We start from the raw sequence: 24,975 nt of genomic DNA on the forward strand, positions 1-24,975 counted from the left end.
AGCCTCTGGCCAGGGAGGAAGAGCCAACCAGGGTGCTGACGGCTGCCTCCTCCCCTCCCCAGACACCCACCCAGAGGGAGCCATAGCCACACCTGCCCTGGAGAACTTGCTCAGTTCCCCACCTGCCCTGCCCCTGGTGTCCCGCCCTGGGAACGGGAGATAAGGGGACCCTGTCCTTGTAATGGATGGGATAATTTTCTGGTAACCGAGCAGGGAAGAAAGCTTCTGGAATGGAGCATGGATCCAGAGCCGGCATGACAGCCTGTCACCAGCACTGCAGGGCACACAGAAGGATAAGCTAGAGTGGGACGAGGGGGCTGAGATGGTTCCAATGTCTGCTCCTTCAAATCTCAACTGAAATGTGATCCTCACTGGGCGCAGTGACTCACATCTGTAATCCCAGCACTTTTGAGTGGCCGAGGCGGGTGGATCACAAGGTCAGGAGTTTGAGACCAGCCTGACCAACATGGTGAAACCCCATCTCTATTGAAAATACAAAAATTAGCTGGGCGTGGTGGCGGCCGTCTGTACTCCCAGCTACTCAGGAGGCTGAGGCAGAAGAATCGCTTGAACCCAGGAGGTGGAGGTTGCAGTGAGCCAAGATCGCGCCACTGCACTCCAGCCTGGGCAACGGGGCGAGATTCTGTCTCAAACAAATAAAATAAAATAAAATAAAATAAAATGTGACCCCAAGGTTGGAGGCAGGGCCTAGTGGGCAGTGTGTGGGTCATGGGAGCAGATGCCTGACGAATGGCTTGGTGCCTTCTCCACAGTAGCGAGTGGGCTCTCACTGTGAGTTCACATAGGAGCCGGTTATTTAAAGGAGCCTGGCATCTCCTCTCAAGGTGAGGGCAAGAGGGAGAGGCTTTCTCTCTCTCTCTCTGCTGCTCCCTCTCTCACCATGTGATGCACCCGCTCCCGCTTCGACCTCCACCATGAGTCAAAGCTTCCTGAGACTTCACTAGAAGCTGAGCAGATGCGGGTGCCACACTGGTACCACCTGCCGAACCATGAGCCAGACAGGCCTCTTTCCTTCATCATCTACCCGGCCTCAGGTCTCCTTCATAGCAATGCAAAATGGACAAACACAGGGACAATTCTAACCACAGTTCCTGCAAGCTGGGCCAGGGTGCGCAGCAGGGCTGGGGAACCTCTGTCAAGGGCCAGACGTGAGGTCTGGGGCTTTGAAGGCTTGTAGGTCTCCAGTATAACCACTCAGTTCTCCTGCTTTTGGCATGAAAGCAGCCACAGACATTGTGTAAATGAATGAATGGGCATGGCTGTGCACCAAGAAAACTTCATTTATAAAAATAGGTGGCAGGCTGGATTTGGCCCCTGGGCCCTTAGTTTACCAGCCCCTAGTCTACAGCCTCCATCAAATTATCCAATGGTCAATGAGCTGGAAGGACTTAACCACTGTGCCTTTACAGAAAAACATGCAGGGAGGTTACTCCCAGGCCCTCGTCTTCTACAAATGTCTGCTCTTTGTGAATGAGGACGTAGGACAGTCCTCATTCACACATGCCAGACTGCATGTGAATTACCTAACAGAGCCGGCGGCTCTGGGACAGGGAGGGCATCAAAGCTCCTCAGCAGTCCTGGGCTGGTCCGTGGTGCTGACAACACATGGCAGGCAACCAACCAAGCAGGTCATTCATAAAAGGAAAACTCAGGCCAGGCACAGTGGCTCACGCTTGTCATCCCAGCACTTTGGGAGGCCGAGGCGGGTGGATCATCTGAGGTCAGGAGTTCGAGACCAGACTGGCCAACATGGTGAAACCCCGTCTCTACTAAAAATAAAAAAATTAGCTGGGCATGGTGGCAGATGCCTGTAGTCCCAGCTACTGGGGAGGCTGAGGCAGGAGAATCACTTGAATCCCGGAGGCAGAGGTTGCAGTGAGCCAAGATTACACCAGGACACTCCAGCCTGCGTGACAGAGCAAGACTGTCTCGAAAAAAAAAAAAAGGAAAACTCAGAGGAGACACAGAAGAGATTTGTTTCACCATCAAGATCTAAAGGAAGATCCCGCTGGTCAGAGAGGGCCCGGGATGCCTGAGCAAATCTCTTTATAACTCCTGATTCTCAGGTTGATTGAAACCACGCAGGCTTAAGCACTACCCCACAGATTGCTCAGTGGAGAAAGTGCTGTCCTTTGGGAGGGATTTACCAGGGTGTGAGCCATGGACCTCTGCAACCCACCCCTGAATGTGCCTCAGGTTCCTGTGAAACTCCTGACCTAACGCAGGAAGGTGAGACAGCCCCTCACAGTCTGCCTTCAAGCCACACTACCTGGTGGGACAGGACGGGTGGTACTGCAGAGTTTTCCTTGTTGGGCCTAAGAGACAGACTTGGCGATCTCCCTGCAAGCAAAGGTTTTTCAGAGCCCCTACTGTGAGGCCAGAGGCAGCCCCAAGCTCCATATCCCGGAGGGCAGGGCCAGGGTCTTGGCAGAGCCTTTTCGGGGAGGGCCTCACCGTCACAGTCCGCCTCGTCGGAGCGGTCCTGACAGTCGGCCTCGCCATCGCAGCGCAGGCGCAGGTCCACACACTGGCCCCGCGCGCAGGGGAACTGGGTGGCGGAGCACACGGGGCAGCCCTCCTCGTCGCTCTGGTCGTCGCACTCGGGAAAGCCGTCACAGCGCCAGGCCCCGGGGATACAGTCGATCTCCCCCGTAGCACATGCAAACTGGTCTGGGGAGCAGGTGGGCGGCTCTGGGGGAGGGACAGAGGAGAGCATCACATGCAGCCCCGCCCAGCAGAACCCAGGCAATAGCATAACTGGGCTTCAAAGCAGAAGTCTATAGGGACTCAGCAAGGGCTCCGCATCCCTGCCGTGCCGAGTGCAGCACCCGCACATCCTCCATCGCTGCGGCTCCTGGGCGCCGCCCCACCTCCAGCCCAAACCCAGAAGAGAGGCGGGGAGAATACACATTCGCTGCAAGAAGACATGCATCCGTCTGATTTTCAGTGCAGAAGGTAAAGGGGGCTGACGAGGATCAGAGCTTTAAGAAGCAGGTGCTACACCAAATACGGCAGAAATGCTCCAGGTGGGAAATTCGGCCCGGACTGGAGCAGTCCTTCCTCCTCCCCCTCGCAACACGCATCTGCTTAGCCACGCCTGAGTGCCTACTGCGCCTTCCTTGGGACCAGAGTGGCAGAAAGCAGGTGGTCAGCAGCCACACCTGCCACGGGTGTGGGACTGCTACAGAAGCAGGGTCAGGCCTCTGTGGTGGCCGGTGTGCCCACAGCAAGGCGGGAGCTGGCAGAGGACCAGTCGGCACGTCCCAGGCGCCTGCAGAAGACGGGAGAAGGCACAGGCAGGAGGGCCGAGGACATCCCCAGGGAGGGCGGTGAAGCGGAGGAGGGAGAGGGTCATCAGAGGGTGGAGGGTGGTGAAGGGGAGGACAGAGAGGATCATCGGAGGGTGGAGGCCACTTCCTACAGGTGACCATGGAGGCCATCCTGCCCCTCGGGGCTCCACGTCCTCAGTGTGGGCTGGGCATGCAGCAGCACTCAGGGAACAGCAGAGTCCCAGGGGCTGGCGACACACAAATGCGGGGGCACTGGCACAGAGAAGTCAGAGTAGCCCTTGGCTTCGAGGCGGCTCCTCATTTCCTAGGACTCCTCCCTCCCACTTTGTGCAGAAAATCACAGAAAACAGAGGCCCGCCTCAGGAGGGGATGCAGGGAAATCGGCCCAGGCCTCATTGAAAGGTAAGCAAAGCCCCCGTCAAGCTGAAATCTGATCAAGGAAAAAAGCATCGGTTTCAAGTTGTCACGCTGCACGCAAGCCTTTGGATGTTTGGAACCCCCAGGCCTTCCCCATGACTGCTGGGCTCACCCGAGTGACAGGGACTTTGGCATAGGGAAGGGGGCCTGATCAAAGATGAGAGCTCTCGGGAAATAAAAGGAAGCGGCTGTCCCCGCTGGGCTCAGCCACGGGAGGACACGCCAGAGTCAGCCTACGGCGGCTGAGAGGAGCCAATGACAGATGTCTGCAAGCTGTGCCTGGCCATGGGAGACACGGGGGACCGGTGGCTGGAGGGTGAGGGTGGCACGGGGCAGACCCGACATGGAGCCCAAGCCTCCCTCAGCAGCTGTGAAACCAAGAGCCTCTCAGCCTCCCAAAGCCTCCGACCTCGACTCTCAATCAGAAGCAGCCGCCGGGCACCACAAGCTCCTGTGAGCTCTAACTGGGACACTGCGGCCAGAGCCAGGGGTGCGCCTGGCTCAGGGAAGGGCTGAATGGGGATGATGGTGGCGCTGCTGAAGCGACTCTGGCTGCCCCTTGCCCGGCCTGGCTCCTGCCACTATCAAAAGGTCCATGTCTGAGACCTCAGTGAGTCCCTGTCCTTCTGTGATCTCCCCAAAGAGGCCAAAGAGGCCACAAGAGAATGACAAACACCTGTGTGGTAAATATATGTCTCTTGAGCCGTGAGGAAGAGGCCTTGAGTCCCCAAACCGGGAGGGCCATGGCCCGGGCCAAGGGGTGGTTGGACGGAAGGGCATGGCCTCTGGCATGGAGGCCCAAGGCTGCAGTTGGTGCAGCGTTCTGAAGGCCCCGTCTCTTGGCCAGGGCAATTTGGGCATCAGTGGGAGGTGCACAGACACCCTCGGGTTGCAAATCCACCTGAGCTTTTGGGCTGTAACTTGGAGAAAAGCTGCCAGGAAGCTCAGGAGGGGGACAGTCACAAAACTGTCCCCTCTGCTTATAGCCAAATTCGAGGTGTGAGGCAGCACCCCGCAGTCCTACTCCCTGAGCTCCTGGGCCGGGGCCAGTCTCTCCAGGAACAAGACAAGCTGCTAAAAAGAACCAGCATTCTGGGTGTGGTGGCTCACGCCTGTAATCCCAGTACTTTGGGAGGCCGAGGTGGGCAGATCACCTGAGGTCAGGAGTTCAAGACCATCCTGGCCAACATGGTGAAATCCCATCTCTACTGAAAATACAAAAATTAGTCAGGTGTGGTGGCGGGAGCCTGTAATCCCAGCTACTTGGGAGGGTAAGGCAGGAAAATCGCTTGAACCCAGGAAGTGGAGGTTGCAGTGAGCCAAGATCACACCATTGCACTGCAGCCTGCGTGACAAAAGTGAGACTCCATCTCAAAAAAAAGAAAGAAAAAGGTGCAGAGCCAGCGTGTGCTGCTGTCTGCTGTGTGTAGGATGAAGCTTAGCCCCCAGGAGCTCCCACAGGAGAAGGGGAGCTGGGCAGAGCACAGAACCAACAGGATCCAAGGCCACCTGGAGGCACGGGGTATAGGACAGAAAGCCCTGGACAGGCTTCACTGTGGTGAGGATTCAGATGGTCACTTTATTACTAATGCCACGCCCACGGCATAGCAGCTGGCATTCCTGTACATCACGTGTCAGGGCCCAGGTGGAGTGCCCTGTTACTTCATGCCCATGACAGCCTGCCAGGTTAAGTGCTCTCAGTTTCACAGAAGAGGAAGTGGAGGCTCAGAGTGGGTCAGGCACCAGCCAGGGTCACTCAACTGGGAAGTGACAGAGCCAGGATTTGACAGATCCCTGGCCTCTTTGGCCCTAAAGCCCATGTTCTTCACTACCCCACTCTCCCACCAGTAGCACCAGGAAGCCCTAGTGGGAAAAGAGGATCAAGGGTAGAAGGAAAGAAAAAGATAGAGCTACTAGGATAAATAAACAAATCCACCATTAGAGTTGGAGACTCCACACCCCTGTCAAAAACTGACAGCACGAGCAGGCGTTCAGGAAGGAGGAAGGAAGGATACAGACAACCTGATGAGCGCTATCCATCAACTGGATCTAATTGATGTTTCTAGAACACTCCACCGAACAACAGCAGAATGCACATTCTTTTCAAGAGTACACAGAACATTCACCAAGATAAACCACATGATGCTGGGTGATAAAACACACCTAATGGCCAGGCGCGGTGGCTCAGGCCTGTAATCCCAGCACTTCGGGAGGCCGAGGTGGGTGGATCACGAGGTCAGGAGTTTGAGACCAGCCTGACCAACATGGTGAAACCCCGTCTCTACTAAAAATACAAAAATTAGCTGGGTATGGTGGCGTGCACTTGTAATCCCAGCTACTTAGGAGGCTGAGGCAAGAGGATCACTTGAACCTGGGAGGCGGTGGTTGCGGTGAGCCAAGATTGTGCCATTGCACTCCAGTCTGGGTGACAGAGTGAAACACTGTATCAAAAACAAAACAAAACAAAACAAACACACACACAAAAAAAACAACAAAAACACCACACCCAACACATTTAAAATAGAAATCATACAAAATAAGCTCTCAGACTACAGTGGAATTAAATTAGCAATCAGTTGCAGAGAGACAGCTGGAAAGCCCCAACTCTTTAGAAACTAAGCAACACTTCTAAATAACACATGAGCCAAACATGTCATCTCAGGAGAAGTGTAAAAATATTCAAACTACCTGAAAATGAAAATATAACAAAATTTGTGAGATGCAGGAAATGCAGTACTTAGAGGAAAATTCATAGCACCGAATGCACATACTAGAAAAGAAAGGAGGACAAAGGAAGAGACAATCAGCTTTGGAAACTGGATGCCACAGGGACTGTGATTTTAAAAGGATGCCAGGCAGCAACCTGGCAGGCAGAGAATCAGGTACCTATCCATCACCCCAACAGAGAACCCAGGTCACACCTACCTCCACAGGTCAGCAGGTTCTGCAGGAGTACGAGGTGGACCGGGCATGAGCACCGTGGTGTCCCATCACCCTTGGCAATACAGATGTGGGAGCAGCCACCATTGTCACGGGCACATGGGTGGGCTGCTGCAAGGACAAAACAAGGCAAACGGAGGTCAGGCTCTGCCTCTCACCTCAGAACCACAGCCTGGAGGGTAGGGGCCAAATGAGAACTCAGGAGAACTGACCCTCCCGCAGGTCCCGTCCCTCTGGGAGGATCCTCCCACTTATTCCTCTTGGCAGCCTACAGAGTCTTCCTACTGACATGGAAATTGACACACAAATGGAGGCTGGAGACAGTTACAGAACTTGCTTGACATCACAGGCCAGCCTGTCTGCACCAGTCCCTACTGTGCCCATGACCATCACTCTGAACTGCCCATTTGTCTCTCCTCCTCATCTACTTACTTTGAGACAGGGCCTCACTCTGTCGCCCCGGCTGGAGGGCAGTGGTGCGATCACGGCTCACCGTACCCTTGATCTCTATGGGTCAAACCACCCTCCTGCCTCAGCTTCCTGAGTAGCTGGGACTACAGGCATGCACCACCATGCCTGGCTTTTTTTTTTTTTTTTTTGAGACAGAGTCTGGCTCTGTTGCCCAGGTTGGAGTGCAGTGGCATGATCTTGGCTCACTGCAACCTCCACCTCCTGGGTTCAAGCGATTCTCCGGCCTCAGCCTCCCGAGTAGCTGGGATTACAGGCATGCGCCACCACACCCAGCTAATTTTTGTATTTTTAGTAGAGATGGGGTTTCACCATGTTGGTCAGGCTGGTCTCGAACTCCTGACCATGTGATCCGCCTGCCTCAGCCTCCCAAAGTGCTGGGATTACAGGCGTAAGCCACCACACCTGGCTTTTTTTTTTTTTTTTTTTTTTACTTTTTGTAGAAACAGGGTCTCATCATGTTGCCTAGGCTGCTCTTAAACTCCTGGGCTCAAGTGACCCTCCCACTTCAGCCTCCTACAGTGCTGAGATTACAGGTGTGAGCCACCACACGTGGCCCTCTTCCCTTCTTTCATTGTATAAGGGGTTGGATAGTGCCCCCCAGAATGATACACCCATGTCTTAAGGCGTAGAATCTGCGAACATAACCTTTTTTTGGAAAAAGGGTCTTTGCAGGTTAAGGATCTCAAGACGAGGTCATCTTGGATGATTTGGGTGGGCCCTAAACCCAGTGACAAATGTCCTTGTAAGAAGCAACACAGCCATGAGGAAGAGGTAAAGACGCAGACACAAAGGAGATGGATACACGAAGATGGGCAGAGGTTGACATGGTGCATCCACAAGCGTGGAACACCTGCACCCACAGCACTGGAAAGGCCAACAAACAGATTCTCCCTGGAGCCTGCAGAGGAAGCACAGCCCTTCCAACAGCTTGGTTGCGGGCTTCTGGCCTCCAGCATATTGGGGGAATCCATTTCTGTTGCTTTAAGCCATCCAGTTTGTGGTCATTTGTTACTGCAGCCATGGGACACTAACACACATGGGAATTAAAATAGCAAATGGTGCCAGGCACGGTGGTTCACGTCTATAATCCCAGCACTTTGGGAGGCCGAGGCGGGTGGATCACCTGAGGCTAGGAGTTCAAGATCAGCCTGGGCAACATGGGTGAAAACCCGTCTCTACTAAAAATACAAAAAATTAGCCTGGTGTGGTGGTGGGCGCCTATAATCCCAGTTACTTGGAAGGCTGAGATAGGAGAATCGCTTGAACCTGGGAGGCAGAGGTTGCAGTGAGCCGAGATCGCGCCACTGCACTCCAGCCTGGGTGACAAAAGCGAAACTCTGTCTCAAAAAATAAATAAATAAAATAAAATAAAATAGCAAATGGACCAAGTCCCTGGGAACTCGTGTTATTCTATCCAGTTAACCAAATGTGTCCAACATCCCAACAATGGGAAGAAGAGGAGGCAGCCTGGAGGGAGAGCTGGCCACTCCCAGGTGGAAGAAATGACAGAAGACACTCTGCTCCCCGCCCCACCCAGAAACACTTCACAGTGTCCCTGCTCAGTCTCAAGGATTAGGTGCTTGGTTTTTCTGAGATAGGGTCCCTTTGTCACCACCACCCCCGGCCCTTTTTTTTTTTTTTTTTTTTTGAGACAGAGTCTCACATTGTTGCCCAGGCTGGAGTGCAGTGGCGCAATCTCGGCTCACTGCAACTTCCACCTCCCGGGTTCAAGTAACTCTCCCACCTCAGCCTCCCCAGTAGCTGGGAATACAGGCACCTGCCACCATACCCAGCTAATTTTTGTACTTTTAGTAGAGACGGGATTTCACTATGTTGGCCAGGCTGGTCTCGAACTCCCAACCTCAAATGATCAGCCCGCCTTGGTCTCTCAAAGTGCTGGGATTATAGGCGTGAGCCACGGAGCTCAGCCTGGGGGAGGCATTTTTTGTAAGGGATGGGTTCTCACCATGTTGCCCAGGCTGGTCTCAAGTCATTCTCAGATGGTTACCATGCAGGGGAGGAAGGACTGTGGTCACAGCTCCCTCCCCCAAGCCTTGGGGCATAGCAAGGCAGTGGCAGGCAGAATCCTAAATGCCCCCCTCATTTCCCACCTCAGTCCCAGCACAGCGTCATGACCTTATGTGGCAGAAGGGATTCTGTGGATGTGATTAAGGTTATTAATCAGTTGACTTGGAGTCTATCAAAGGGGAGGCTAATCTAATCCAAAGGTGGCTGAACCGAATCACAGGGGCCTTTAGAAGCAGAGCGGGCTCCCCAGCTGGTGGGAGAGGAGCAAGTTGAGAGACTCAAGGTGCAGGAGGGACTGACGCAGGGAGCCCCCACTGCTGAGGCAAAGGGGCCACGGGGCGAGGACCTGGGGTGGTCTCTAGGAGCTGAGAGTGGTCCCCGACCAACAACCGGAAAGAAAACAGAACCTCAATCCCACAAATGCCACCTGCTGAGTGAGCAGGGAAGCCTGTTTCTCCACCGAGCCTCTGCTGAGGGCCCAGCGTTGCTGACACGTTGATTCCGGCCCTGTGAGACCCTGAGCAGAGAACCCAGGTGAGCCACGCCGTGCCTGGACTTCTGCTTTACAGAACTGAGACAATCCGTGGGTGTTGTCAGGCCAGTGGCTCACACCTATCATCCTAGCACTTTGGGAGGCCACAGCAGGCAGACTGCTTGAGCCCAGGAGTTGCAGATCAGCCTGGGAAACATGGGGAAACCCCGTCTCTACAAAAAACATTAGCCAGGTGTGGTGGTGCGCACCTGTAGTCCCAGCTACCTGGGAGGCTGAGGCAGGAGGTTCGCTTAATTAAGCCCAGAGGTCGAGGCTGCAGTGAACTGTGTTTACGCCATGGCGCTCCAGCCTGGGCAACAGAGCGAGATCCTGACTCAAAAAAAAAGAAAGAAAAAAAGAGTTGGTATTGTCTTAAAATGCTGTTTGTGGTGATGTGTTCTGCAGCAAAAGAAAACAACCTCAGAGGCCTCAGGACATTTGGACGCCTCACTGAACCCCAGCGGGAAACGATTGGCATCTGGCGGAGCCCACCGCCCGGCTGAGGCCACGCGGGCTCCTGCACTGGCCTCCGGCCTCCTCTAGCGGTCTGGGTTACAGGCCGCCCTGCCCACCCTGCCCCACCCCGCCGCCAGTCCCCACGTACAGAACTCCTCCAGGCTGACTTCCTCCACCGCGTGGATGCCAGTGAGGTGGGCGACGCGGCCCTGGACGCGAGTCCGCTTGTCCCCGGTGGTCTTCTCCACACGCTCGATCATCTGCTGCTGGCGGTCGATCCAGTAGAGGTGCTTGCCAAGGACGGTCAGTCCCAGAGGCTGCACGATGTTGGCGTCCTCCAGGGTCAGGCGGTTGGCCCCTGCAAGCAGCACAGGGCCCCCCTGAGCGGTGCTCACCTCCAGAGCTCGCCCCACACTCAGCTTGGGAGGACAGAGGTTGACAGGGCTGCCAGGGAGCCGGGGGGATTTCGTGCTCTGGGCAGGGATGGGAGCTGCAGCAGAGTCCCTAGAAGAAGGCCAACCCAAGCCAAGCCCTCGGAAAGCCCTGCTCCCACCTGGGCCGGGTTCCGAAGGAAGGCCATCAGTTCCAACAGCGGGCCTCGGTCACTGGCCCCTGCAAGCATGGCCCCTCCCCTCCCCCACCCACCCCATCGTAAGAGGAAAAGCCACGGGGACCTGCGCCCCCTCTCTAAGCACCAACTCTCATTTCTCTCCAGTCCTCACAGCCTAACACAGCCCAGAGCAGAGCAGCTGCTTGTGCAGGTGCCAGGGGCAGAGGCTAGGCTGAAGTCCTGCTCCATCCCCGGCTGTGGGGCCCCAAGCAGCTGGCTCACCCTCTCTGAGCTTCATCTTCTGCCTCTACCCAGTGGGGCTCACTCGGAACCCAGCCTGGAGTTGTCAGCGTGAGGACTAAACATGCTACATGCAAAGTTCCCGGTGCGGAGCTGGGCTCACGGCAGGTCCCGGACAATCTGGCAGCTGCTGCCATTACTGACGACAAGGCAGGCAGGGTGTCTGCGGCAGGGCAGGCACCGGGGCGCATACCTGACAGGTCGCAGCTCTCAATGCGCTTCAGGTCCGCGTCCACCCAGAACAGCTTGCCTAGTGTATTGTCCACCACCAGGGCCACGGGGCGGATGAGGCCGGTGGTGAAGAGGACCTCGCGCTCAGTGCCGTCCAGGGCTGCGCGTTCGATCTTGGCTGCCCGGTCCTGCATGTTGGTGAAGTACAGGTACCTGCGGGAGGGTGCCAGGTGAAGGATGGGTGCAGGGACGGCGTCTCCTCGGCCAGCGTGGAGCTCAGGGCACCCAGCTGGGCTGTGGAAAGGCCCTGCCTCTCAGGGCTGCCCGAGGCTGACAGGTCACATTCTGTACTAGTTGAACAGTGCTCCCCAAATTCACGTCCACCTCAGAACCTCGGAATGTGAGCTTATTTGGAAACAGGGTCTTCACAAATGTCACGAAGGATCAAGATACGACCACAATGGGTGAGGGTGGGCCCTAAAGCCAAATGAAGTGTCCTTAAGTGACACAGAAGAGGGCACGCAATGTGCCGTCAGAGAGACTGGAGTGACATGACCACAAGTCAAGGGATGCCTGGAGCCACCAGAAACCCAAAGGTTCCCTCAGAGCCTTCAGAGGGCGCAGGGCCCTGCCACACCTTGATCTCAGGCTTCTGGCCTCAGGAACTATGAGAGAACAAGCGTCCATTACTCTCAGCCACTTAGCTTCTGGTAATTTCTGACAGCAGCCACGGGAGACAGATGCAGGCCCCCACAGCTGCTAAGGACCCTGGAGCCCTGGCCATTGGGAGACCAGCCCAGCTGGCTCCTGCATAGCCACCTTACAGACCTGGGGCTCCCACCCACTGACCCCACCGTGTGCTGCAGAGGCTGCACCACCGTGGCTGCCATTCCTACCAATGAGGAAACTGAGTCTCCAAGAGGTTATGCCACTCGCCTGAGGTCACGTGGGCAGTAAGTGGCAGAGTCAGGGCTCAAACGCTGGGCTCCTGGCCCAGGACCTGCGCTGGCTGTAGCTCCTGTCTTCATGCCAGCCCCCCAGCTATTGGAGGAAGGCCATCGCGCTCCTGTCCGCCATGCTCAGTTTGGAGCCTGAGTTTCATGTCACGTGGGTTTCGGTCTCCCTCTTTCCCTGGCTATTCCCTCTGGAGACCTTCAGGTCCTGGGTGCCTTCCCACCAACAAGAAGCTCTGACGATCAACAGGTGGGAGCATCGGGGGCCTCTGGGAGGAAGAAGCCCAGGAGCTCCCTGCAGTGGAACAGGAGCGAGTCAACGGGCAGCCCCCATGCCGTGGAAGGGATTTCTGCACAGGGTTCAAGTTTAACAGGGATGGTACAAAACCTACCAACTGCAACTCCCATTGGCCAGCGCTGCCCTGTGACCTCTCAGCAGCGCTACCCCTTCCCTTTTAGCCCTCAGGGCTTTCTGCTTCCCTGGAGTGCCCGTGAAAGAGCCTGTGTTTGCTTTTGGGATCCCGGAAAGCCAACCATTGGATCACCGGGGTGGAAAATCACCCCAGCCTGTGAGAGGCTGGCATTCGGCGGAAGACACGGCGGGCATGCCTGGGGGGCAGCACCCCCACCCACCCATTGGCCTCCTACCCTCGCTCCGCATTGACGACGATGGCCCTGGGCTTGTCGCGGTCCCCACGCAGCACCACCCCCATGGCTTCCCCGCTCAGCCTGTGGACGTTGATGGTATTGGTGGCCTCGCACGTCCAGAACAGCGTCCGGCTGTAGATGTCGATGCTGAGGTCGTGGGGCTGCCTGTCTGGGTTTTGGCCTTGGCTCAGAGAGGTCAAAACAAAGGGCTGTAAGACAAAGAAACGAAGACTCCTGAGAACTGGCTGGAGACCCCCCGGGCACTGGCTGGAGACCCCCAGGCACTGGCAGAGACCCCCGGGCACTGGCTGGAGACCCCCGGGCACTGGCGGAGACCCCCGGGCACTGGCTGGAGACCCCCGGGCACTGGTGGAGACCCCTGGGCACTGGCTGGAGACCCCCGGGCACTGGTGGAGACCCCTGGGCACTGGCGGAGACTCCCCGGCACTGGTGGAGACCCCTGGGCACTGGCTGGAGACCCCCGGGCACTGGCTGGAGACCCCCGGGCACTTGCAGAGACCCCCGGGCGCTGGCTGGAGAGCTCTGGCAGGAGAGCAGAGGCCACGATTCTCGAGTTTAGCCTGAAAGTCAAATCCCAGTACTGGTGTGCGGGTCTCTCCTCTTCAATCAGCTCCTAACTACATGCCCGCCCGAGTATGCCGGAGCGATTCGGACAACGGCCTCTGGAAGAGCTCTTGCCGCCTCGGACTTGAGGCCTCATCAGCCAACCCACCGGGGGACCCAGCTGTGTGCCACTAGCCTGGCGCTCCCATGAAGGCTCTGCTGATGGCCAAGAAGGCACCCAGGACCACAGGGCCCTTCCCAACACGTCCCTGTCTTCTCCACCTGCTAGGACGCAAGCTTTTGGACTGCGGCCCTCATGTCCTGTTTTCTCTGCAGGGCACCAAGACAGCCAGTGTGGGGGCCACCCCTTATAACCCCTTCCCCAAGGGCAGGAGGCCAGGTGAGGGGGGAGGCCAGGTGAGGGGGGAGGCCAGGTGAGGGGGAGGCCAGGTGAGGGAAAGGCCAGGTGAGGGTGGGGGTTAGGTGAAGGTGGACAGGTGCGGGTGCAGGGGTGGGTGAGTGGGTGAGGTGAGGGTACAGGGGAGGTGAGGGTGGGTAGGGCAGGTGAAGGTAAAGGGGCTGGTACAGATGTAGGGGTAGGTCAGGTTGGGGGCCAGGTGAGGGTGGGTGGGGGCAGGTGAGTGTGGGGAATGACCCAGAGCCCCTCTTGAGAACGCAGGGCAGCCATATCTCTCAGTGACTCTCAAGGACTCTCCGGGGTCACCGGCCAGGAGATGCTGGAGCGCTGCCTGAGCCCAGCCCACCCTCTGCATCTCAGGGATGAGCCTGGGCTTTTGGGGCCTCGGAAACAGCATCCCTTCAAAGGGATCTTACTGAGCTGATGTAGGAGGAGAGGACAGCCCAGAAGCCTACTGCCCGGGAGGATCTGGTCCCTTTGGGTTACCCCGAAAGACAGCTGCATCCAAGATCCCGAGTGATTTGGCCTGGGGCAAATGGCGCCTGGAGAACCTGGGCTACTGCCACCCAGGCCTGAAGGAAAAGCTCCCCTCTCCCTCCCTTGAGTCAGAGGGAATCATATCAGGATGGTGCTCTGAGAGTAAGTCTTTTCAGACTTTATCTAGGTCTTTCAGCAGTTAATAAAACAGGGAGGCAGCAGTGGCTCATGCCCGTGATCCCAGAATGTCGGGAAACCGAGGTGGGAGAATCACATGAGCTGGGGAGTTTGAGACTAGTCTGGGCAATGCAGCAAAACTCCATCTGCATCAAAAAAAATTAAACCAACCAAACAAAAAAACACTAGCTCGGTATGGTGACGCAGGCCTACAGTCCCAGCTACTAAGAAGGCTGAGGTGGGAGGATCGCTTAAGCCTGGGAGGCCAAGGCTGCAGTGAGCTATGCTCACACCACCACACCCCAGCCTGGGTGACAGAGTAGGACCCTGTCTCAAAAAAATACAAATAAAACAAAGTCTCTAAGTAGATAAAAAGAAACTTCTTCCCTAGGCCCAGTCTCTTGGACCCAGGTGGAAAGGGTGCCTCCCTCCCCCATATACATACACACACACCCCACACCACACACACACACACACACACACACACACACCCTATGCTCATACTACTACACCCCAGCCTGAAAAATACAAATAAAGTCTCTAAGTAAATAAAAAGAAGCTTCTTCCCCAGGCCCAGCCTCTTGGACCCAGATGGAAATGGTGCCTCCCTCCCCCATACACATACACACCCCACACCCACCACACACCACACACACACACCCCCCACACCACACACACCACACACACACACACACACACACACACACACATAGCCTTGCTGGGCAGCTGCAAAGACATCATCACTTTCATCAGACACGAAGGATCACGTGTCTTTGTAGATAACAACATCCACATCGCCACAGAGCGACGGACCCTAGGGGGCCATGTGTCAACACCAACTGAACAAATTCCCTCCTAAAAGCCACAGAGCTCTCCAGCTGCGGACCCCGGCCTGGTACAGCTGCCAGGCTGGAAGACAAGCAAGATTCCAGCTACCCTGGCAAAATCAGGCTCACCGTGGAGGGTGGGTCTGTGGGAACCAGATGCAAAACCAGACTTTGGGACAGCAGTCTGGAGAACAACCATCTGAGAAACGTGTACTGTGTGACGTGACACCCTGGCCACACTCCTCTCAGGCGCAAAAACAACACAGCAAACTTTACACGGCTAGCCAGTTTCATAAACCCTGAGCTCTTTTTTTTTTTTTTTTTTTGACATGTAGTCTTGCGTGAGACGGAGTCTTACTCTGGAGTACAGTGGCGTGATCTCGGCTCACTGCAAGCTCCACGCCTCCTGGGTTCACGCCATTCTCCTGCCTCAGCCTCCCAACTAGCTGGGACTACAGGTGCCTGCCACCATGCCCAGCTAATTTTTTTTGTATTTTTAGTAGAGACGGGGTTTCACCGTGTTAGCCAGGATGGTCTCGATCTCATGACCTTGTGATCCGCCCGCCTCGGCCTCCCAAAGTGCTGGGATTACAGGTGTGAGCCACCGCACCCAGCCCCTGAGCTTTCTTTTTTTTTTTTTTTTTTTTTTTTGAGATGGAGTCTCGCTCTGTCGCCCAGGCTGGAGTGCAGTGGCCGGATCTCAGCTCACTGCAAGCTCCGCCTCCCGGGTTCACGCCATTCTCCTGCCTCAGCCTCCCGAGTAGTTGGGACTACAGGCGCCCGCCACCTCGCCCGGCTAGTTTTTTGTATTTTTTAGTAGAGACGGGGTTTCACCGTGTTAGCCAGGATGGTCTCGATCTCCTGACCTCGTGATCCGCCCGTCTCGGCCTCCCAAAGTGCTGGGATTACAGGCTTGAGCCACCGCGCCCGGCCTGAGCTTTCTTTTTAATGTTAAGTACAAATACTTACAATTAGTGCAAACTTTCTTACCAGAATCCTATGCAACACCACAGGCAACACGCCTTTTCCTCACTAGAAGAAAACCTTCACCATGGAAGGAAATGTTTAGAGCGGCTTATTCACGACAACCAGAGGAGGAAGCGACCTGGCACCCGTGGATGGATAAATAACAACATGTGGTCCGTACATCCATACCATGATTTTTTTTGAGACGGGGTCTCACTGTGTTGTCCAGGCTGGATGGCAGAGGCACAATCTTGGTTCACTGCAACCTCTCCCTCCCGGGTGCAAGCAATTCTCCTGCCTCAGCCTCCTGAGTAACTGGGATTACAGGTGCGCACCACCACACCCAGCTAATTTGGTACTTTTAGTAGAGCCAGTGTTTCACTATGTTGGCCAGGCTGGTCTCAAACTCCTGACCTCAAGTGATCTGCCCATCTGAGACTCCCAAAGTACTGGGATTAGAGGGTGTGAGCCACCACACCCAGCCCTTACAATGGGTTATTACTCAGGCTTAATTTAAGGAAGGAAATCCTGACACAGGCTGCAACACAGATGAACCTTGAGGACACCATGCCACGTGAAAAAAGCTAGTTAGAGAAGGGCAAATATTGGTCTAATTCCACTTACATGTGGTACCTAGAGAAGGCAGAGAGAGACAAAGTAGAATGGTGGCTGTGAGAGCGAGATGAGGAGTGTGTTTAATGCACAGTTTCGGTCCGAGAAGGTGAAGTAGTCTGGAGATGAATGGCGGTGGTGGTTACCATGTGAACTGACTGAATGCCACTGAACTGTCCACTGCAGAATAGGTAAAATGGGCTCACGCCTGTTATCTCAGTACTTTGGGAGGCCGAGCTGGACGGGCTGCTTGAGTCCAGTTCGAGGCCAGCCTGGGCAACACGGTGAAATCTGTCTCTACATAAAATACCATTAGCCAGGTATGGAGGTGCACAACTTGCGCCTGGGAGGTGAAGGCTGCAGCGAGCCAAGAGCCCACCACTGCACTCCAGTCTGGGCGACAGGGCAAGACCTTGTCTCAAAACAAGGCCGGTCACAGTGGCTCACACCTGTAATCTCAGCACTTTGGGAGGCTGAGGCGGGCGGATAACCAGGTTAGAAGTTCGAGACCAGCCTGGCCAACATGGTGAAACCCCGTCTCTGCTAAAAAATACAAAAATTAGCTGGGCATGGTGATGGACCCCTGTAGTCCCAGCTACTCAGGAGGCTGAGGCAGGAGAATCGCTTAAACCTGGGAGGCGGAGGTTGCAGTGAGTCGATACCGCGGCATTCCACTCCAGCCTGGGTGACAGAGTGAGACTCCATCTCAAAAAAGAAAGAAAGACAGAAAGAAAGAAAGAGACAGAAAGGAGAGAGAGAGAGAAAGTTAAAATGGCTGGGTGTTGTGGCTCATGCCTGTAATCCCAGCACTTTGGGAGGGTGAGGTGGGCGGATGGTTTGAGTCCAGGAGTTGAGACCAGCCTGGGCAACATAGTGGGTCTCTACAATTAAAAAAATCAGCCAGATGTGGTAGTGTATGCCTGTAGTTCCAGCTACTAGAGAGGCTGAGGTGAGAGGATCACTGGAGCCAGGAGGCTGAGGCTGCAATGAGCCATGATCGCACCACTGCACTCCAGCCCGGGCACTGGGGTGAGACCCTGTCTCAAAAACAAGAACAAAATAATTAAAATGGTAAATTTTATGTTATGTATATTTACCACAATAAAAAACAATAGAAAACAAAAACCTCGGCCAACTGGATGATAATTTAGACACCATCTTTTGGAGGAGCAGGGGGACCCCTGGTAAAGAATCAAAGCCAGCGTCCACAGAGCACGGCGGCTGCAGGAGGCTGCACCCTAGCGACAGACACGAGAGGGGGAAAGCACATTCTCCAAATTAAGTGGAAAACCTTCTGGGTTTTCTTCCAAGTCTTCATCACCTCTGCCTACCAGACACCAGAAAAGAACGCAGCTCCAATGAGACACTAAGGCAATGTACGCCCAGGAGCTTTCCCAGCATAGGAGCCACACATCCATCAATTAACACGTCCCTTTCTCCAAAGGACTCCACGTGACAGTCACCTGTAGCAAGCAAGATGAAAGGAATCCATTTCCACCATCTGCACCACAACAGAGGCAATGATCACAGCTGCCCAGGAGAGAAGCTCCAGGGAGCCGGGCATGGCTCTGAATTTCAATTCGACTGACTTTTGCCATCAACCAAGGACACAGACCTCACAGTACAACTCAACTAGAAACTGCTGCGGGAGGAAGGATCTGGTGGAAAGGGGCGTCCAGCCTGTCTGGACAGCACCATCCTTCAGATGGGGGGCACGACAGCGGAACCGACGGCGGACATGGCGACCCATCTGAAAGTCTTTCCAGACGCTCAGCCTCTCTCTGCCTCAAGAAAGTACCAAGATTTCATCACAATAACACAAGCTCCCACACCGATGCTCGGTGGAGAAAGAGGCCGTGTGGCTCTGTAGTTTTTTGTTTTGTTTTGTTTTGTTTTGAGATGGAGTCTCGCTCTGTTGCCCAGGCTGGAGTGCAATGGCGTGGTCTCAGCTCACTGCAACCTCTGCCTTCCAGGTTCAGCAATTCTCCTGCCTCAGCCTCCTGAGTAGCTGGGACTACAGGTGCTCGCCACCACACCCAGCTAATTTTTGTATATTTAGTAGAGACAGGATTTCACCATGTTGGCCAGGCTGGTCTTGAGCTCCTGACCTCATGATCCACCTGCCTCAGCCTCCCAAAGTGCTGGGATTACATGCGGGCTCTGTAGTTTTTATAAAAGAAGGCTGCTTAGGAGCCAGGCCTGTCCTGGAATTCTACGCTAATGAACCTGTTGTGCCCCATGCTGCAGACTCCAGGTGGGCCTGAGGCTGCCGTGAGCACATCATTCCTGGAACAGGTCACACAAGCCTGACACCGCAAAGTGGTTGCTTCTGCTACAGCAATTGTTTTTTTATTTTTTATTTTTTGAGATGGAGTTTTGCTCTTGTCACCCAGGCTGGAGTGCACTGGTGTGATCTCGGCTCACTGCAACCTCTGCCTCCTGGGTTCAAGTGATTCCCCTGCCTCAGCCTCCTGAGTACCTGGGATTACAGGCACCCACCACCATGCCCAGCTAATTTTTGTATTTTCAGTAGAGATGGGGTTTCACCATGTTGGCCAGGCTGGTCTTGAACTCCTGACCTCGGGTGATCCGCCTACCTCAGCCTCCCAAAGTGCTGGGATTACAGACGTGAGCCACCACACCCAGCCTAGCACTTGTTTTAAAAATGCAAACCTGGCCGGGACGCAGTGGCTCACACCTGTAATCCCAGTTATTCAGGAGGCTAAGGCAGGAGAATCGCTTGAACGTAGGAGGCAGAGGTTGCAGCAAGCCGAGATCACGCCACTGCACTCCAGGCTGGGTGACAGAGTGAGACTCCATTTCAAAAAAAAAAAAAAAGCAACTCTGTTCCAACGCAGTGATATATTAGGACAATTTGAGCACAGCACGGTTTCACATTTGCTCATGCACAATTTCCTCCGTGAGACACATTAAGCGAATGCAGAAAACCACAGCCGGCAGGGAACTGCGCAGGGTCACACCCACACACACACCTCCGTCTCTGACCTCCCTGGGCTCACTGCCGGGGCCATGACCCACTCCTCTCCACACCTGGGATGAGAACGTTCCATCTGATTTCCCACAATCCTCCTTCCAGCGCTTCACGAAAACTCACGCACTGCACCCTTCCACACTCATGAGCCAACTCCAGATCTTCCCAAGGTAAAGTGCCATATTTATTGCAGTGTTAACGTTTATGAATGCACAGTATTGTGGGATATATCTAACCATTTAATGTGCAAAAGGCACTCTGCTATTTCCCAGGTTCCTCTCTTCTCTTACATGTCACTGACGGAGATTTTGGGGGTTGTGCCCTGGTCCCCTTTTTCCTATGATTCGTGTCATTTTTACTGTGCGATTTTGCAGTGTGGTGACTTTTAGAAGCACATATACTGCATCGTAGCAGAAATGACTGTACAATTCCTACAAAATAAAGGATAAACCTAGATTAACCAGTACCAACTACCCCTGCATGACTCAAGACCACTTTTCTTTCTGGGAAAGAAAAAAGTCCTGTGGGGTTTGACCCCACCATGACTACTTAAACTACTAAGAAACCCAGTTTCTACAGATAATCACAGTCTCGGGGTTCCACGCAGCTCAGGGCTATACCCCGTGACTATGTAATCGAAGCCCAAGTCATCGTTCACCCAGAACCAAGTTCTGTTTCCTGCCTCTGCTAAGGACAAGGGCAGCAGCCTGGAAACCAGCAAGAGGTGCACCTTGGGAAGCACCCCGCACCCTTCCAACGGGGCACCTGCCTGGGTCCCATCGTCCTTGGCTCGCTTGATGTTCTGGCGCCCGTCCACCCAGTAGATGAACTTGTCCAGTGGGTCATAGTCGATGGCTTTGACGTTCCTCAGCCCATGCAGGGGCAGGATGAGATCCGGGCTGTGCTGGTCGTCCGGGATCATCCGACTGATGGCAGATTTCTGGCTGAACAGCAAGAAGGTGGTGGGCGCTAGAGGAGGCAAAGATAGGGCTGCAGGTGGGTGTCTGGAAGCCAAAGAGGAGCTGGCGGGCGGGACAGAACACCACTTGACTACAACAGGTGGCTCAGCATCCACCCCGCTGGAGGTCCACGGGAAAGATGGGGGGACCAGGGCTGTTTCTCGGGGGTGCGCTATGGGGAATTTCATTCTCCATGTCATATGTGTCTCTGCTGTTTCAAAGTACAAGTTTTATTTTTGAAATAGATTATTTATTTATTTATTTATTTATTTATTTATTTAGAGACGGAGTCTCGCACTGTTGCCCAGGCTAGACGATCTTGGCTCACTGCAAGCTCCGCCTCCCGGGTTCACGCCATTCTTCTGCCTCAACCTCCCAAGTAGCCAGGACTACAGGGGCCCGCCACCACACCCAGTTAATTTTTTGTATTTTTAGTACAGACGGGGTTTCACTGGGTTAGCCAGGATGGTCTTGATCTCCTGACCGCATGATCCGCCCGCCTCGGCCTCCAAAGTGCTGGGATTACAGGTGTGAGCCACTGCGCCCTGCATTTATTTATTTGAGACAGAGTTTCGCTCTTGTTGTCCAGGCTAGAGTGCAGTGGCACAAACTCGGCTCACCTGAAACTTCTCCTTCCCAAGTTCAAGCAATTCTCCTGTCTCAGCCTCCCGAGTAGCTAGGATTACAGGTGTGCCCCACCATGCCTGGCTAATTTTTTATTTTTAGTAGAGATGGGGTTTCACCATATTGGCCAGGCTGATCTTGAACTCCTGACCTCGGGTGATCCGCCCACCTCAGCCTCCCAAATTGCTAGGATTACAGCCGTAAGCCACCACGCCCAGCCCAATAAATTTATTTTTAAATGATGAAAACTTAAGACAGAAGGCAGGTAATGGTGTGAACATTGGTGGTGGAATGGTAGTGAAACTCGTACCCATGACTGTGTGTGCAGTTTGCTATGTGCCTATGTGTACACCAGTGAACTGCAGAAAACCGGGCACAGTCAACGACAAGCCCAGGAGGAGACTCTCCTCGAGGGTGTCAGTGAGCAGCATGTGCCACCACAGGGCAGCCCCGGAATCAAGCTGGGCCTCCTCTCAGTGCACTGGCAGCAGGACCGGAAGAACCAGCTCTCTAGCAGGACCAGGACATCCAGCGGCCTCTCCCTCTCAGCAGCAAACAGAGTCCTGGCCTGAGTCCTGCCTGGGTTCAGAAGCTGTGGCACTTCGGGCTATGGTGACTGGTCCGAAATCCAAGTCACTGCACCAGGTCTGCCGGGCACAGGACGGGGACTCTGAGTCATGGCAACCCCTCCTTGCCATGGGTTACCTGCACCTCTGTTTGACTCTCCAAGATCATGGCCCCAGGGAGGCATGGTGAGCAACAGCACTAAAGACAGTCCAGGCATGGAAAGTCCCAGACTCTGGCCCAGGCCCATCTCCTGCCAGCCTGGGCCTCGAACAGCCCCTTAACCTTTGCAAGCCTCAAGTTCCCCATCCATGCAGCTGGGACAGGCAAGACCAGCCCTGCCGTTGCCCAGGTCTACATGAGACTCCAACGGGGCCTGGATGACAAACAGCTTTATAAACGATCAAGTTCTGCGTCGGGAATCATAACCAGCTCACTGCTGATGTCATGGGGGAAGAGCCTGCCAACAGGAAGCACATGTCCTCCAGAGGGGCCATAGGAAAGTCACTCTTCTCATCACTGACATGAGAACAAAGAGGCTCACCTGCTTCCGAGGGTCAGGGCAAAAATTCCCCGAACTGATCCAGGCTGCCTGGCAAGGGTGTTCAGGAGCAGGGACTCTTGAGCCAGCCTGCCACAGTCAACCCTGGCTCAACCCGCTCCGGTCGTATGGCCTTGGGTGGGTTGCCACACCTCTCTGTGCGTCGGGTTCCTTGTATGTGAGATGGGACCATGCTACTCCCCACCCTCCAGGCTTGACGAGTAAATGAGCGCTGTGGAAAGCACTCAGCATCCTGCTGGCAGTATGAGCGAGCGCCCTTCCCCCGTGACTGGCTTTCACACCCAAAGATCCTTTCCGAGACCTGCCAGCTGAGGGGTTTTGGCCATTTACCTGTGTCCTGATGAAGCAACAAGTCCACCCAGCCTGGACCTGGACCTTCAGGTAGCATCATGCAGCTTGTGCAGTGCACAACCTACCCAACCATCTATGTACACCCAGGAACCCCAGATGAGAAACTTCTTTCAGCGTCAGCTCCCAGAACCAGTCTGATCTAACGAGGGAGTGAGGTGCAGGGGACCGCGAGGCACTTACGGCTGCAGTTGCGGCTGCTGGGGTCCAGGGTGTGGTGTGAGGCACAGCCGCAGCGGTGGCCGCCGGGGATGGCAAGGCACAGCTGCCCGCACTGCCCGTTGTTGTGCATGCAGTCGTTGAGGCCATCCTGGCGGGAGGAGTGGAACACCAGGATGTCCATCACAAAGTCCAGGTGGCCCTGGATGAGGGTGCGGTTCCGGCCACTGGTCTTGTCAGCCCGCTCGATGCTGTGCAGATTCCAGTCCGTCCAGTAGATATAATCGCTGTACTGCGTCAGACCGAACGGGTGCGGGAGGTCGTCAGCAATCACAACCCGCTCCTGACCTGCATGGACACACACAGGCACGGTGTCAGCAACAGCACAGCCAGGCCACAGAGCACAGGGCGCCCTGAGGGACAAGCCGGAGTTCAACCCTGCAGCCTAGCGACCACGTGAGTGCCTTAAAGTGTTTGGCCACCTTGGAAAACTGGCAAGATCCACTGAAGAGCAGGCAGGATCTACTAAAATTAACTGACCTGGCTACAGTCACACAGTTGCTAAGCGGCAGGGCCGGGATTACCACCCAGGCAGGCAACGAGGCTCTATGTTCCTGTGTTCACCATGTCAGGCCTGGCTATGCATCCTTCACTCCCGCAGCAACAAGCCCGGGCCTTCCATGTTATTATTCAAGCACTCAGTAAACATCCGGAGCGTTTAAGTCCAAAACACTGTACGTACAGCAGAATGACGGCCAGGCTGCAATGCACATGGCCACCCTCACTGGCAGGGTCACATGAATTTCCAGGGCTTTTGCTGGTTTTCATCTGAGTCTGTCCTCACTCTGGGGTGATTAATGAGCTTAATCATTTCAGGCAACCACAGCTGTGCTGTGACCGGTTTCTCGCCTGGCAACAGGTTTGCATGCGGCCTGGATGAGCTGGGTCATGGGATTCCCTGCAGAGCTGGTGACAGTCACGAAGTCACGTGCAAACCTAGGTACTGGCATCACAAGCCAGGGTGCAGCCCACCCCCAGCAGCAACCGGGACACGGGGTTCAAGTGCCAGCTCTGCCTATGCAGTACGTGGGACAAGGCATGCAGCTGGCCGATGCCCCAGCCTCCTCATCTGTAAAATGGGCACAACACGCCCACCGCAGATGGCGAGTAGCAGTGGTGGTCAGAAGCCAAATTCTTGCTGCCATTCCTGAGCGGTTCGACATGGCTGATGTGCTCAGAGGTTCTGCTTTGGTCAAGGTCACCAAAGGTCCCTCTGCCAGGGGCCAAAAGTCAGGGATGCCCAGGTGACCCCCTCCTCCCTTGTCTGCCCTCAAGCCAAGGGCTGCCTGGGGGCTTGGACCTGAGCCCTCAGAGTTTTTTTATTTTCTTTTTTTTCTTTTTTTTGAGACAGGGTCTCACTCTATTGCCCAGGCTGGAGTGCAGTGGCACGATCATAGCTCACCACAGCCTCAACCTCCTGGGCTCAAGCAATCCTCCCATCTGACCTCCCAAGTAGCTAGGACTACAGGCATGAACCACCATGCCCAGCTAAGTTTTTAAAAAATTTTTTGTAGAGATGGGGTCTCACTACGTTACCCAGGCTGGTCTTGAACTCCTGGGCTTAAACCATCTGCCCGCCTTGGCCTCACAAAGTGCTGGGATTACAGGTATGAGCCACTGCACCTGGCCCTTCAGAGCATCTGCCCGTGACCTTCCACTCTCCCGACTTGGCAGGGGGGATGGGGGTCCCTTTGTTGAGCATGGTGGCTCCTGTCACCTGCCATATCACCCAGGACAGCTAACATAACTACTCTAGCAGAACAGAGTGTGCAGTCCCCTGCTCTGGGTTCAAATCCTGCTCCTGCCGCTGTGTGACTTGGGATAGGTTTTTTTTTTCAAACTTCCCTGAGCTTCATTCTCATGATCTGGAGAAAGGAGATGAGAGCACC

At 54.9% G+C, this 24,975-nt stretch overlaps 1 protein-coding gene across 4 annotated transcripts in view; it reads right to left on the minus strand.

Moving 5' to 3' along the window:
* Positions 1-24,975, minus strand: part of LOC105469707 (LDL receptor related protein 5) — a 142,727-nt gene that overhangs the window by 13,854 nt on the left and 103,898 nt on the right. For all 4 annotated transcript variants that reach the window (XM_011721116.3, XM_071074144.1, XM_071074145.1 and 1 more), the window contains 7 exons: positions 23,051-23,374; positions 20,580-20,779; positions 12,778-12,986; positions 11,199-11,389; positions 10,304-10,513; positions 6,654-6,779; positions 2,476-2,712 (listed from right to left, as the gene is read on the minus strand). In XM_011721116.3, the coding sequence (XP_011719418.2) occupies positions 2,476-2,712; positions 6,654-6,779; positions 10,304-10,513; positions 11,199-11,389; positions 12,778-12,986; positions 20,580-20,779; positions 23,051-23,374 (1,497 nt within the window). The remainder of the gene's footprint in view (positions 1-2,475; positions 2,713-6,653; positions 6,780-10,303; positions 10,514-11,198; positions 11,390-12,777; positions 12,987-20,579; positions 20,780-23,050; positions 23,375-24,975) is intronic.

Source organism: Macaca nemestrina, chromosome 12, assembly GCF_043159975.1.
Source record: "Macaca nemestrina isolate mMacNem1 chromosome 12, mMacNem.hap1, whole genome shotgun sequence".
NCBI lineage: Eukaryota > Metazoa > Chordata > Mammalia > Primates > Cercopithecidae > Macaca > Macaca nemestrina.